General features: G+C 39.1%; 1 protein-coding gene across 1 annotated transcript; it reads right to left on the reverse strand.

Annotated features, from left to right (window-relative positions):
• Positions 1-1907: 1907 nt before the first annotated feature.
• On the reverse strand, positions 1908-9313 carry c1ql3a (complement component 1, q subcomponent-like 3a). The gene is made up of 2 exons (XM_058411973.1): positions 8057-9313; positions 1908-7091 (listed from the first exon to the last, which is right to left on the reverse strand). Exons 1-2 carry the CDS (start codon positions 8645-8647, stop codon positions 6912-6914), a joined length of 771 nt encoding a protein of 256 aa, XP_058267956.1. The 5' UTR covers positions 8648-9313; the 3' UTR covers positions 1908-6911.
• Positions 9314-13771: the final 4458 nt, after the last annotated feature.

Genomic DNA, 13771 nt, shown 5'->3' on the forward strand with positions numbered 1-13771 from the left:
AGCCGTTTAGGATGATTTTTTTTTTGCAGTACATTCAGAAACACATAAACAAATAGGATTTAACAGAATGTGGCATATAGAGCTGGTGTGAACCAGTTCTTCATTTCACAAAGACATTTTCTCTTTTTCCTAACAATAAATCTACTGTCTTTGCAAATGTCCCTTAAAAATTTGGGACCATGTGTTCAACTCAATGAACAGTGCTGCTTCAGTAAAAATAGTTTTGGTGCTAATCGTGAGAACATACTACCCATACCAATAAATTTTATTACAAACACTTTATTGTGGAAGAGTCACTGAAGAAAGCACAGTTCTTCTATGGTGCCGAAGTTTTTGTTTTTTTTTTGGATATGAAGCCTATCCCTAGATGGATGCTAATCCATTGCAGGGCACAATTGCACAGCTACACACACCAGACAATTTAGAGATGCCACTCAGCCTACAACACATGTCTTTGGACTGGGGGAGAAAAACCAAAGTACCCAGAGGAAACCCCCAAAGTAAGAGGAGAACATGCAATCTTACACACACACACACACAGGGCGAAGATGGGACTCAAACCCCCAACCCTGGAAGTGCGAGGCAACATGCTAATCAATAAGGCATCATGCCCCCTCAAAATAATTTAACATAAACATTAGAAAGATGAACAATCTAACCCCCAAAAATGGAAACCCACAAAACCAAGAATTCTAGTAAATCTAACCATTTAAGCATTGTCTCTGTGTGTGTTTCCTGCTTTCTCACTTCAGACACTTTATACAGACCTGAATTTCATACACAAAAAAAGTACAAAGGACAGATGGATATAAATAAGATGAAGGTTTTTTGGTCAGCACACAAAACTAAATGGAACAAAGTGGGAGCGCGAGGCTAAGTTCACAGCAGCCACTCTTGCAGAACTTCTTTGCTAAGACACATTTGTTCAACATTCAGTGATAATTCATCAACACACCACGAGTCTTGCTGTGTAACCTGAAACCTTGGGAAACGCATGGCTTTTCTGTATGATCTTTTTCTCCATGTACACCTCATCATATACTGCAATGCAATTTCAAACATAGTAGTAATTTGTTCAAATGTGAACAAAAACTATAAAAAGAAAGTACATAATTAATGCTGCCTGGGCATTTATGGCTACTTTTGTTAGTCAATTTATCCTCCTTGACATCTTACTATCATTGCCAGTTATTTTAGTTCATGAGATCAGAATAAGAGTGAGTGAGTGAGTGAGTGAGTGAGTGAGTGAGTGAGTGAGTGAGGATCCAGCCCACCTACAGTGCTCAGAGGCTGAGTGATGTATCAGTAATGCTCACTCAGGGGCCGGCTAGGTCTGATGAAGGACAGAGTCTAGCATCTGAACAGGTGGCCTCTCAGAGAGGATTCTATGTGATGAATGACACCCATGCTGTAATCAGCACAAAGACACTGTTACTATAACAGGTTTTGGTTATGAGTAAACATCTGGAATAAAGTCTGTCAATGTTACATCACAAACTGAATATTTTGGGGGAAAGAAACTGTAGCTGTGCTAAAAAATATAAGATTTAAAAACAAAAACTGTCTACATTTGAGCGACTCTTGTTTCTTGAACACAAACCATCTCAGCTTCAGTAGCAGATATGAAGTCATGCTTTATCCAATCTCGTGTGTGTTTATGTGATGCACTTAGTTAAAGGCAGTTCACTGGAGCAGAGATATTCACTTCACAAAGGCAAGTTTTCACAGACTTTGGTAGATTTCTCATTTTATTATAAAACTCTTACTTTTCAGGATGATTAAAGATGAATGGACAGACAAGTGTACATTTCTTCTCTGAAAATGAAAATTCCATGGCATTAGTCAAAAGTGAGAACACGGAAGTGCAATTAAGAACATAGACACTATGAATGATTTTATTTGTATCCCTAAACTAAGCCTGAAGGGTAAAGAACACTTTAGTTGCCATTCAGTCATGTTAGCTGTATATTAAGGTACAGTCAGGTGGTCTACCTTCGCAAGCAGAGACTTTTACGTAGCAGAACCGTAACGAATTTTAAATAATACCCCTTGAGTCGAATAAGCATTTGGGAAAGCTGTCATGTCTTTGCAGTACCTCTTCTCTGTAACTCTGATGGACCTGCTTTCTTTTATGTCCCCCAAACTTTGAAGATGTGACATGGCCATTATAACTAATTAATAAAGTCAGCACTCCAAGGCCTCGGCTGCTGTACAGAAGTGGTGACCAAATATTGATTCATACTTAGGCAAAGGTCACTGGCAGAGCCATGATTAGAATAAATGGAAGATGAAAGAATAACCAATGCATTCACATGAAAGTGATATCATCAAGTGAAAGAGATAAACAGATACAGAGAGAAGGAGAGAGAGAGAGAGAGAGAGAGAGAGAGAGAGAGAGAGATTGGTGGTAGGCAGTGAGCAGAAGGACTGTACCACTCATTAAAGGGGTTATGGCTTATGTGAGGCACCTGAGTGTTCTACATACAGAAATGACCTCTGCCTGACCCCTCACTGATTGGTCCAGTTATACACCTTTCTCCAAAATGCACCTATCAGCAAATTATCACAATGAACAGGAAAATTAAATTAAACTACACACACACACACACACATTAGGATGACATAAAAATATTATTCATTCATTAATCATCTATCCCTCTTTCAGGTTGAAATGATTTGATTTAACCTTGGATATAACAAAAAACTTTCCATTTAAACTTTTGTGTAAGGTTTTTGTCTGTTTGTCTGTTGCTTTGTCCTATTTGTCCTGTCCATAGTCCCTAACCCACCCTTCAACACCAGCTTCTTCTTCTTTCTCCATCTCTTCACAGGATTTATGTGAAGTTGAACAGAGATGACATTGGGCGGTGTAGAGTACTTCTAAAGCCCAAACACCTCAGTGGGTTTATTAGAGACTGTGAAACAAAACAAAGTGTGTGTGTGTGTGTGTGTGTAGCTTGATCCATTTTCCACTGTGACTCTCAGAATGAGGTGGCCAGAATCAGACTTCCCACCTTACATTCCAAGAAATGTGGATTTCTGTGTAGGCAGAAGCTTTTGTTTAGAGATGGCAGCTTACTTGAAGCCTCCAAGATGTTAAAAAGCTGTCACCAACATCATCAATACACAAAAGGGCCTATGACATCATAAGAGTTAATGTCCAGGTGACTGCAGGGACCAGAGTTAATTTCAAAATATTGACTTTATGTAGTCTCCCACATTTTCTCACGTATTTTAAAAAACAGAAAAAAAGTGGGGAGAAATACATTATGAGTGCAGCCACATTCCTTCACAGATTAAATCTGATTAATGTTTAAGGAGTTAAGATGCAGGAATAGTGAGAGTTTTGACTGACAGAAATATGTGCTAAGATATAACCAGCATATTCACCATCTACAGTTAAAGCATCGCTTTAATAAAGTGAGACCTTAGAAATATAAGATTCTGTATATTTTTAGCTACATCCACCTTTATGACCTTTATGGCTCAGTATGGCTTATATGGCTCATTTTAAAATCACAGAACTGAATGATAGCATCTTATATTTTCAAGGTTTTACATGATCTATTTGTAAATAACCGACAAGCTAAGAATAACATAAGTCAGAGGAATTAACATATCAGTTCAAACTTCCATTTAATGGAAAAATGTATGTAAATGGTGTACAGATGAAGTGTATTCTGATTGGTCAAAAAGTCCCACACCCTCAGGTCATGTGAGATAGGAATGCAATTATTCTAATGCAACAATCCCAAAACAATGACACTGTCATGTGCTTTCCAGCCATTTGTATATTTAGAGGAAATAAAAATAAATCACTACAATATGTACATAGAAAATAAGTAGCAATATCAGTAGTCACGTTTTGCAGATTCTCTTAGATAGATACACATTTACATATCAACACAGTTTCTGCATAGTGCTCTCAACATCACAAAGCACAGTCTTCCTCTGTTCAGTACATCTGTGTAAAAACAGATGCATTTTCTTCTATTAAACCTTCATCTCACTGGACGATCCAAGATCCAAGACATATACTGAATATAGCTGATATAGGATATAAAAAATAAAAACTAGAGATACTGAAGTCATAGATAACTCGACTGTGACGAATACATTGAAAGTCATGCTGTACTGTAGTTAGTCTACCATAAATACCTGTGTGACTGGCCAGATCATTGCGTAACCTACATCCAACGATCACTCAGCGTGTCATGGCATCAACAGCAGAATTTATCAGCATGTTATAAAGTTTAGGTGTTACATAGCAGGTTTGGTATCAATCAATCAATCAACTACAAGCAAGCAAATGTACCACAATGCACCAAGATTATGATATGACACTGGAACCTTCACCATAATACTGCAGCTAATGTACGACAGGGCTACTGTTTATTTACTGATTGTTTACCGATACAATTCTTTTACTAATAATACAGAGCAGTTTGTCAATCTTTCTCTCACTATGTCCTATAACAGGAACTATGTGGATATTGTTTTATGCCATTCATTCCATTTGGGAGGCAGCTATTTAGGTGTAAATCGTTTAGGCTGGAATTTGTGCTCATCCAAGATAAAGACTGTCCCATTTGGAAGGCAGCATAAACAGGTACACACCTACACACTTATTAACCAGATTTAAAGGCAGCAGCAGAGTTTCAGAGCAGCAGAGTTTCATTATCAGCAAATTTCGAAAAACAAATGTTGCTAGTTACCACACTAAGGTTATATAAAAGCAAATCCAATTGACTTAAACCCCTCCCCTAAATAGTGATTGACCAATCATAGCTTGGCTATTATAATTAGGCACAGACACCCATGAAAGAATTTGAGGACTATGAATATTGTGCATGCAGTGTTTGTAAATGGAATAGACAATATCCCAAAACTTTCGACAAACATAGAAAGTCAAACCTAAGCCTGAGGAGAGATGTAAAGTCTTAATTAAACAGTATGACTGCATAATGATTTAAGGTACAGCCAGGTGGTTTAGGAGAGAATATTGAAATAACAGCTAGGTTCCTCCACTGTCTATCATTTTAATTCCGCATACAATTTCCTTAACTGTTTAATGCACAGCTTGCCACAATCATTTCTTTGATTAAATTTAGATAGCTATGGTAATTGGACTTGTGTTCGCTAGCGAGCAATTGTAAGACAGCTAACTATAGGCAGCAGATTAAACGAGGCACAAAGGGCCCTTCTCAAACTTAGAATAAAAAGAAGCCTTTAATTGTCATATATACATTACAGTAGAGTGAAATTCTTTATATATCAAAGCTTGTTAGATAGCTGGGGTCAGAGCGCAGGGTCAGTCATGATCTGCATCACTGGTGCAGAGAGGGTTAAGGGCCTTCCTCAAGGGTCCAACAGTGGCAGCTTAGAAGTGCTTGGGCTTGAATCCTAACCTCCTGATCCGTAAAGCAAAGCCTTTAACCATTGCACCAGCAAAGCCACAAGTTTGTGTTTAGAATCCGGAATTAAGCAAAATGCAGGGTAAACAGCTCAGCAAGTCTACTGCAAGTTAACTGAGGTAAAATGCGATACTGTTAAAAGTGCTATTGTATTTAAAAAAAAAAAAAAAAAAAAAAAGCTTATGGCAATAAGGAAAGAATGAAAGAAAGAAGGAAAGAAAGTACCAAATTTACCATTCTGTATATACATATTAAGTGATGAATAATGAATATAAAGGTGCAATGTAAAGAAATGTAAAAGAATGAGTGATATGAGTAATGGACTGTGCAGAAGGATATGGGCAAAGTTGAATATGTGTAAAGACCTGTATGTGCAATATGAGTGACAATAATGTGCAAGGAAAGTAGTTTGTACTATATGATTAATAAATATGAATGTATACAAATATGTATACTGCTAAAATTATATATAATTTGAGCAGTATATCTTAAGGCTGTGGATCATGACAATTGGTGTCCTCTGCCTTCTGGCCATATACTACATATTACATAATCATGGTTAATGCCACACTAAAGCTAGAAAGTTAAACACAAAAATACATTTTAGTGGTTTGTGCTGGAGTGTGTGTAACAGCTTGTGTATGTGCTGTTTGTGTTTGTCCTGGTAGGCTGATTTGGATCTAAATGATGTAAACTCCGTCAAGTGCTGCTTGCTAGGTTTACCCTGCTAAAACCAAAACGGAAATACGTCATTGGGCTCGGTGGAAAGGGGTCCATTATGATTAAACAAGCATCGTGTACACAGCGCTTTAGACGTGCTGGTGTATAGGGATTCCCAAATGCGATAGGTACAATGTAAAAGTGTGTTCTCGGTTAAAATGCAGCCTAAAACAGAGAGAGAGAAGATAAATCTAGGTGAACAACTAAGGTAGCTGCCTTCTGAATGGGACGCAGCAATAAATAATGATTTGACATGGGTTTAATTTGTCGCGAGACATATGAACTTTATTAGGCCTACCAGCGATTACCAATGAATATTTGAAATATGGTAATAAGCCTAAATTTTGTGAACATTATTGCACATACTAGTGATCTCATTTTCACTTACAATGCATCTTACAGATAGACTTTGTTGTTAACTACAGAAGCAACAACTTACAGTACAAGTAACGGCTTTGGCGATCGAAGAGCGGCGTTTTTTTTTTTCTTTTTTCTTTTTTAATGGACTGATGTTTTTTTCTTCTTCAGCGTTCTTCTCGGTAATCGGGATTATATAACTTGTCCTTCAAGTGTGTGACTTTTGAATTAGACACGGAGAGACGGACCGTCCCGCCCACACACTCTTACACTAACATATTTAAGGTGAATGGCACGGATGAGGGAGTGTATCACCAGCCACTGGCTCTGTAGGGGAGACTTGAGGTTGAAAAAGAAAAGTGAGTGCGAAAAGAAGGACATGGGTCGGAAAAGCCCGGGAAGAGGAAGAAAGCACGTGTCCTAATCGGCGTAGATGATAAAGCCAGAGAAGGTGCTGTATTTGTTGTTGTTGCCTCCGTGCGCTTTGCCGCCGTCCAGTTTGATGTACACTTCATCCCCGGGCTCCAGGTGCAGCACCGCGCTGTTACTGGCGTAGTCGTAATTCTGGTCCGCGTCCTGCGCGATGGCGCTTGCGCGTACCTGTGGAGGGGAAATACCAGTTAGTGACACTCTTTAGAGGTAATATAAAGTCATTTTATATTTCCTGGGGTGCCTCGTTGGTTGACTAAGCAAGATTAATGCCTTCTGGGAGTGTAAAAAACTTCACCATCGCATCTACTGTATAACTTTATTTCAGCACCACGGCCAGGGCCACAGAACACCTGTATCACTAATTCACTGTATCCCTAATTTCCTGTATCACTAATTCACTGTATCACACTGTCACTGTATGACTATCTCACTATATCACTAAACTGGTATCAATATATTACTATATCACTGTATCACTGAATAAGCGAAAATCTGAATTATTCACGAATAATCAAACCTGATCAAAGTAGTCATACAAAATGATTCACACCATTTTATCTCTAATAAACCATTCTTAATTCAGGAAAACAACAACATAAAATAAAGGAATTTCTCATCACTGTCAGTCATTTAAGCACGTAATTAGGTCTAATGGAAATAGGCCTTTAATTACCCTAAGGAAAATATGAAAGGGCCTCATTATTTGTGTCAAGTTTCATAGATCATGCGTATTTTGTATGATGACAGACGTCTAAGTACTACATACTGGATTGCAGACTGAAGACACAGTTTAAAATGTGTTTTTTAAAGAATGTAGCGAGACAAGGCGAAACAAAGGTTAAAACTTGGGTTATGCATCTGTCCATTAAAAACAATAAAAAATGAATAATAATAATAATAATAATAATAATAATAATAATAATAATAATAATAATAGAAAAAATTAGAAAGTATGATAGCATGCGTATATTTGGTGTAATGTCTATATGTGGAAAAGAGGGAAAGGAGCAAACAGAACATATGAAAAATTAAGAACACTGACAACTGAAAATCTGGTCTTAAAATATTGTAACAATACCATGCATGAATACATTTAGGACACACGATGGAACGGACGCCGTGTGAACTCTCACCTGGTTGTTTTTGCAGAGGTCTGCCCACATGCTGGTACCGTCTCCACCCCGCATCAACACATGGTAAGTAAAGAAATAGATCCCCGGTATGGAACAGGTAAACTTTCCTGTGGTCGGGTCATAGTGATTCCCGAGATTAGTGACTACGTCGTCGAACTTAAGCAACTCGTAGCCCTCATGCTGCTTCTTAAGGCCCGCGTAGAAGGCAATTTTTGGCACGGTGCTGTAGGTGGCGGCACTGATGGCGCCAGCGCTGTTTGGCCCCGGGGGTCCTGGTAAGCCTGGCCGTCCCGGTTCTCCACGCTCTCCAGGCGGGCCTGCGGGTCCTGGAGGTCCTGGCTCTCCAGGCGGGCCTCGCGGTCCCGTCTTCCCTGGCCGTCCCGGCTCTCCTTTTGGCCCTTGGATGAAGGTGGGCAGTGATTGCACGAGGCCGGTGTCGCGCGCCGCCGTGTCTGCCGTGGCCGTGCTGCTCGGGGATTTGGTGCCGTACGGATCGCACACCATCCTGCACGTGCCGAGCATCTCGTAATGTGCCGAAGTGCCGGCCGAGTTCACCAGCACCGGGATGAGCACGACCAGCACGAGCACCATGACCACTCCGAGCACCCCGGCCGCGATCAACCGCTTCCTGCCGACCAGTCTCGTCAGCGCGGGACGCTCCTCTTGTCTGCTTTTGGGCGAAATCTTGCTGGTTGGTGAGGGACCCCCTTAAGAAAAAAAAACAACCTATTGGCTTTGTTGTTAATGTTAATGAACCCGTTTGGGCAGGGCCCAAACAGCGCTTTTCCTTCACCCTCTTAACTTTTTTTGTGCTGATGTTTGCTTATTCAGGTCTCCTTAAAAGTTTCTCAGCCTTCCCCAGGCCTATCTCTCTCTAGCCGTCTGTAGTTTAGAAAAGACTTTCTTCACCATCTCAGACAGCCTGGAGCGTTTTTAAATCTCTACGGCCACGTGGGAAAAAAGTCACACGTTGCTTCAGTATCCCAAAAACGCGCAGGTATCCTCGCATCTAATGTCTTCCGTGCGTAAAGGCAGAATGAGGCGGCATGGGCACGGCGTGGAGCGCACACTTTGCTTTGAGAGCGATGTGGAGAGCGGGAGACGCTGTGAGCGCGGAGAGCTGAGAGCGCAGCATAAAGATTGAGAGGGAAGGAGGGAGGGAGAACCCGAGAGCACTCTTCTAACAAGCTAGAAAAAGAAGACACTGGCCGCCACCCATCTTCCCATTCTTTCTTGACTTGAAATACGCCACAAAAGGATACTAGAACTAATAAATGTAACTCACCCGGAACTATGCACAGTAAAAAGAATGAATAACTACAGCTTGAATAAACACATACAGTATAAATTTGTTTGTTTTTTTATATATTTTGTGTATGAGTGTGAACAAAACACTCCAGCTGCAGGTGCATATAGTCCCAAATCTTTTTGTGAGTTATACACGCTGTGTAGAAACATAATATTGTAGAGATCTCTTATTCAAATAGATTTGTTAATGAAAAAACATACAGCATTCATTCATTCATTCATTCATTCATTCAGTCTATGTGAGTAGAAGCTCTCTAAGCTAATTTATAATTATTTACGACACTACTTTGTGAAAAATGCACATATCAGGAGTTTGTACTTATGGCTTGTACTCCAAGCCTGAGAAGGTAACGGAGCGATCATGAACATGACACCTTTGCCAATAGTGGACTGGCAAGTGATGTATTGCACCTCCAAAACACAAGGAGAAATCATTTCCTGAGAATCGACTCTTACTCACAAACAATCACTTGCTGCAGTAATTTTGTTTCTTCTGATTGTCCTCCAAATTTGTCATGCTGTTTATTCTGAAGAATGTAACAAACAGGATAAAAGTAGCCCAAACACATAAAAAGACATTTAGATCTACTATACATTTCTGGAGCACTTTTAATCATTTAGTTTAAATGAGTTGCGTATGAAAATGGCAATGTATAACATTGTTCTATGTTACAGACAGTTCTAAGGGTTGTGTTCAATTATTTCAGCATTGTAGATGTATTTAGTGCCATTTACACTAGATGAACAAGCACATTAAAACTGTCCAATGAGGGAAATAAGGGGACAAGTGTGCAGGTGTGTGAGGTCAGGGGGTGGGGGGTGTAGTGTTTTAGAACCCACAGTAAATCATGCTTGATTGTATACCCTTGGCAATCAGGCATGGTGTCCTGAGGTAAAGGCCTATACCTTTGGGTTATAATGGTTGCTGTATAGGGCTTTGAGGATTGCACAGACCTTGCCTCTACAGTGATCTCTGTCAGATTGCTCTGTGGATTCAAGTTCTGCTGCAATAATCGATTGAGCTGTTCTCAGGAGGGTCTGTTCAGGTGTCACTGCCAAACCACATAATGATGCCTCAGCATTTTATTATATATTCTAATCTTGGTCAAAATATTAGCAACTTTTAATAATCTAAATATAATGAATACAGCTCCATAAGATTTTTATTGGGCTTTCGGTGTTTGGAAAAAAAAAACACTTTATACACTTCACCTACAAAATCTTAAAATGTACTTTCATGGTACATTAATTGACATCTTTATTGACAGTGCCAGTGAGACCAGGCTTTTTAAAGCACTAGAAATCATCCTGCATAAATCTCTCTCAGCTGGCTCCATGAATTCACAATCAGTTCAGAATAATGTAACAGTCAGTAATGGTGCAGGATTAAATGCTGAAAAAAAAGATCATTGACAATTTACTTTAAATGTAAACAAAAATAGCCATAGAGTGTGCAGATAGGAAGTGATAAATTTTCCATCCAGGCTCATGTGCTTTAATGTTTAAACACATTAAGGAAAGTGTTTTTTATTCAACCTAGATGGATTTATTACTTGTGTGGAAATATAAAGCTTTATTTAATAATTACTGATTACGATTAATGTAACATGGCTTGTTATTTCAAATACCCACTTCCAAGACACTTTCATAAAGTCCAAAGTGTAATATATTCCTACATACATTTAATTAATTACAACTGAACTCTTTTGATTCTGACCTTAAACTCCACATACTCTGGACAGGTCCGGTTATTGTCTACTGACCTGCCTCCCCTTGGATGGCGTAGAGCATATTCTCTAGCAGTACGGCTTTCCCTCACCTCCATAAATCAACGGGCAAAAATCAATGGGTTTGGTTAACCTGGCAGCCACTGTGTCTATGGGACTGTGGGATGCATAGACAAAAAGTTTGTATCCCTTTATATACGAGGCTGGAAGTGAAACTATAACAAACCATACAAACAGAAAAGTCATCACATCGACCAAAATCTACACGGCTTCCAGCAACGGCTTTGACTTTGGGTGGGGGAAAAAGTACACAAAATGATTACTTTGAAAGGTCAGTGAGTAATTGGTGTCAGAGTCAGATATGTGGCATGCATAATGATCCATTGCCACTGAGTCATTTTTAAACCTCAATATCCCATTTGCTGTTGACACTGACAGAAGGATTGGACAGACCAAGATAAGGAGCCAGAGAGGCGTTTTTTCCTGGGCAGCTGAAGAGATTGATTGTGTGAGGGTCCGGTCCTGTAATGAATAGCCCAGAGTTTGGTGCTAACTTTCAAACCACAAGTTTATCTCTTCCCGCTGCTGAACAAAGAAAGTTAGGAATGAGTTTGAGGGGTGTGATGCTTTTCCAGGATGGAACCGACAAAAAGTTTAAAAAAAAAAAAAAAGAAAAAGAGAGAGAGAGATTTTCTTAGAGCTGAAGGGATGAAGGGTGGTGATAGATGACAGAGCAGTGGTAGAAAGTGTGTGTGCCATGGACAGATGTGCCTGCTGAGCGTGTGAGTGTACGGAGAGTGTGAATGAGGAGGACAGGAGGACACACACAGCACCTGAGACAGGATAATAATAATGAGAGAGTAATAACACAGATAAAGGTGTGTGACGGGACCTCTCTAGAGTCTTAGTGCGCGCGCACACACACACACACACACACACACACACACACACACACACACACACAGCTTTGTTAGGCACATTGCAGTGAAAGGTCAACACTTTCTCCTTATCTCCTGTCACTGTGGTGGGCTGGGTTATAACATGGCCTCCCATGAGCAGATCAGTTTTCAGATGTGTGATGATCCTCAATCACTGCTTCAGATCACACTGTCTTAACCAGAGCTATAGAAACTAATTAGCTCAGAATATATTCCATCAAATATGTAAGTGAGGCACAGTACTTCAAAAACTCAGCTTCAAAATACCAAAAAAAGAAAGAAACAAAAATGCTGTTTTAAAGAACACACCAGTTTAATAAGATTTTAAAAAATGGAGAACTGGAAAATATATTCATTCTCCAGATCATGAATCATGAAGATGCAGGTCAAGACCTTTAGTTAATAGTTACATTAACCGTCAGAATTGGGAAAATGAAATCTCAGTGACTGTGGTATGATTGTTGGTGCCAGAATGATTAATTCAGAATTATTTTTTCAAGGTGATTAGGACTTTCTATACTTGGGCTGTTGAGAGTCTTCTAACAAACTGGTTTGCCTGGCCATGGCACTGTCCAGAGTGCTGAGGACAGCGGAGAAGGCCATCAGGACTTCTATCCCCTGATTCACAGACATCTACAACTAGCGATGCAGGGCCAGGGGAATTGTCAAAGACTTTCACCACCCTGAACAGTGTTTTCTTAGTGGCCCCATCAGGGAAGTGCTACTGGATCCTGAGAACCAACACAAAGAGACTCAGTAGGAGTTTCTTCCCTCAAACAATCCGAATACTGAACGAGGACACTTGAGAGAGTCTGTGTATTCCTCACTCACACACAACAAAGTTTCACTATAAGAAATTCTGTATATGTTGTATTCCATTCTATTTTATTCACATTACATATCTCTATAGTCTTTTATATTTTATTATGTTTGATATGTCATTATTTTCTATTTTTTATTAACTTTGTGTAATGTACATCTTTATCTTCTTGTTGTTTCTGATCATTGCCATATAGGATGAGGAACTAAGGATGCACATTATATATAATAAAAATGTATATATAATAAATTCTTATATATAATTATATTAATTTCTTATTTATATATATATATATATATATATATATATATATATATATATATATATATATATATATATATATAATATTTATAAAAATTTTCACATTACATCAAGTTTTCGACTACATCACATGTACAGTATGTAATATGTATGTGGCAAATAAAGAACCATAAACCCTGAGAAGCTGCTGATCTCTTGAGACACTCCTGCACAGCAGTTTCTACAGATGAATCATACCATCCAAGGCTGAATCCATACAGTGAGCAACATCCTTGCAATACTGATTGGAAGGTTAAAGTAACTCAAACATCCACTTTTTACAACGGCGGTAAACAGAAAAGCATCTCAAAATACACAACACAGCACAATTTGATGGGGATGGACTACAGCAGAAGACCACATCGAATTACACTTCTGTCATCTAAGAACTGGAATCTAAAGCTATAGTGGGCACAGATACACTGAAACAAACAAACACAACTGGACTGAATTTTGACCATTCTGTGTAAACTTTATAGACTGCTGTGTGTGAAAATCCCAGGAGTTCAGCAGTTTCTGGAATACTGGTGAGTGTATAATAATTATGAACTAGCCATCATTCTTAACTACCCTATAACATGAACCACGAATCAAACAAGTCAATAAGTGACACAAAAAAATC

The sequence above is a fragment of the Hemibagrus wyckioides genome, linkage group LG01 (genome assembly GCF_019097595.1).
Source record: "Hemibagrus wyckioides isolate EC202008001 linkage group LG01, SWU_Hwy_1.0, whole genome shotgun sequence".
Classification (NCBI taxonomy): Eukaryota; Metazoa; Chordata; class Actinopteri; order Siluriformes; family Bagridae; genus Hemibagrus; species Hemibagrus wyckioides.

What these genes read in the sequence shown, in the direction of transcription:
- c1ql3a (XM_058411973.1), bottom strand. Translation starts at nt 8,647, where the DNA reads ATGGTGCTCGTGCTGGTCGTGCTCATCCCGGTGCTGGTGAACTCGGCC. An exon ending in ACCTCTGCAAAAACAACCAG is followed by an intron (nt 7,092 to 8,056) that starts GTGAGAGTTCAC and finishes TCCCCTCCACAG; the next exon opens with GTACGCGCAAGCGCCATCGC.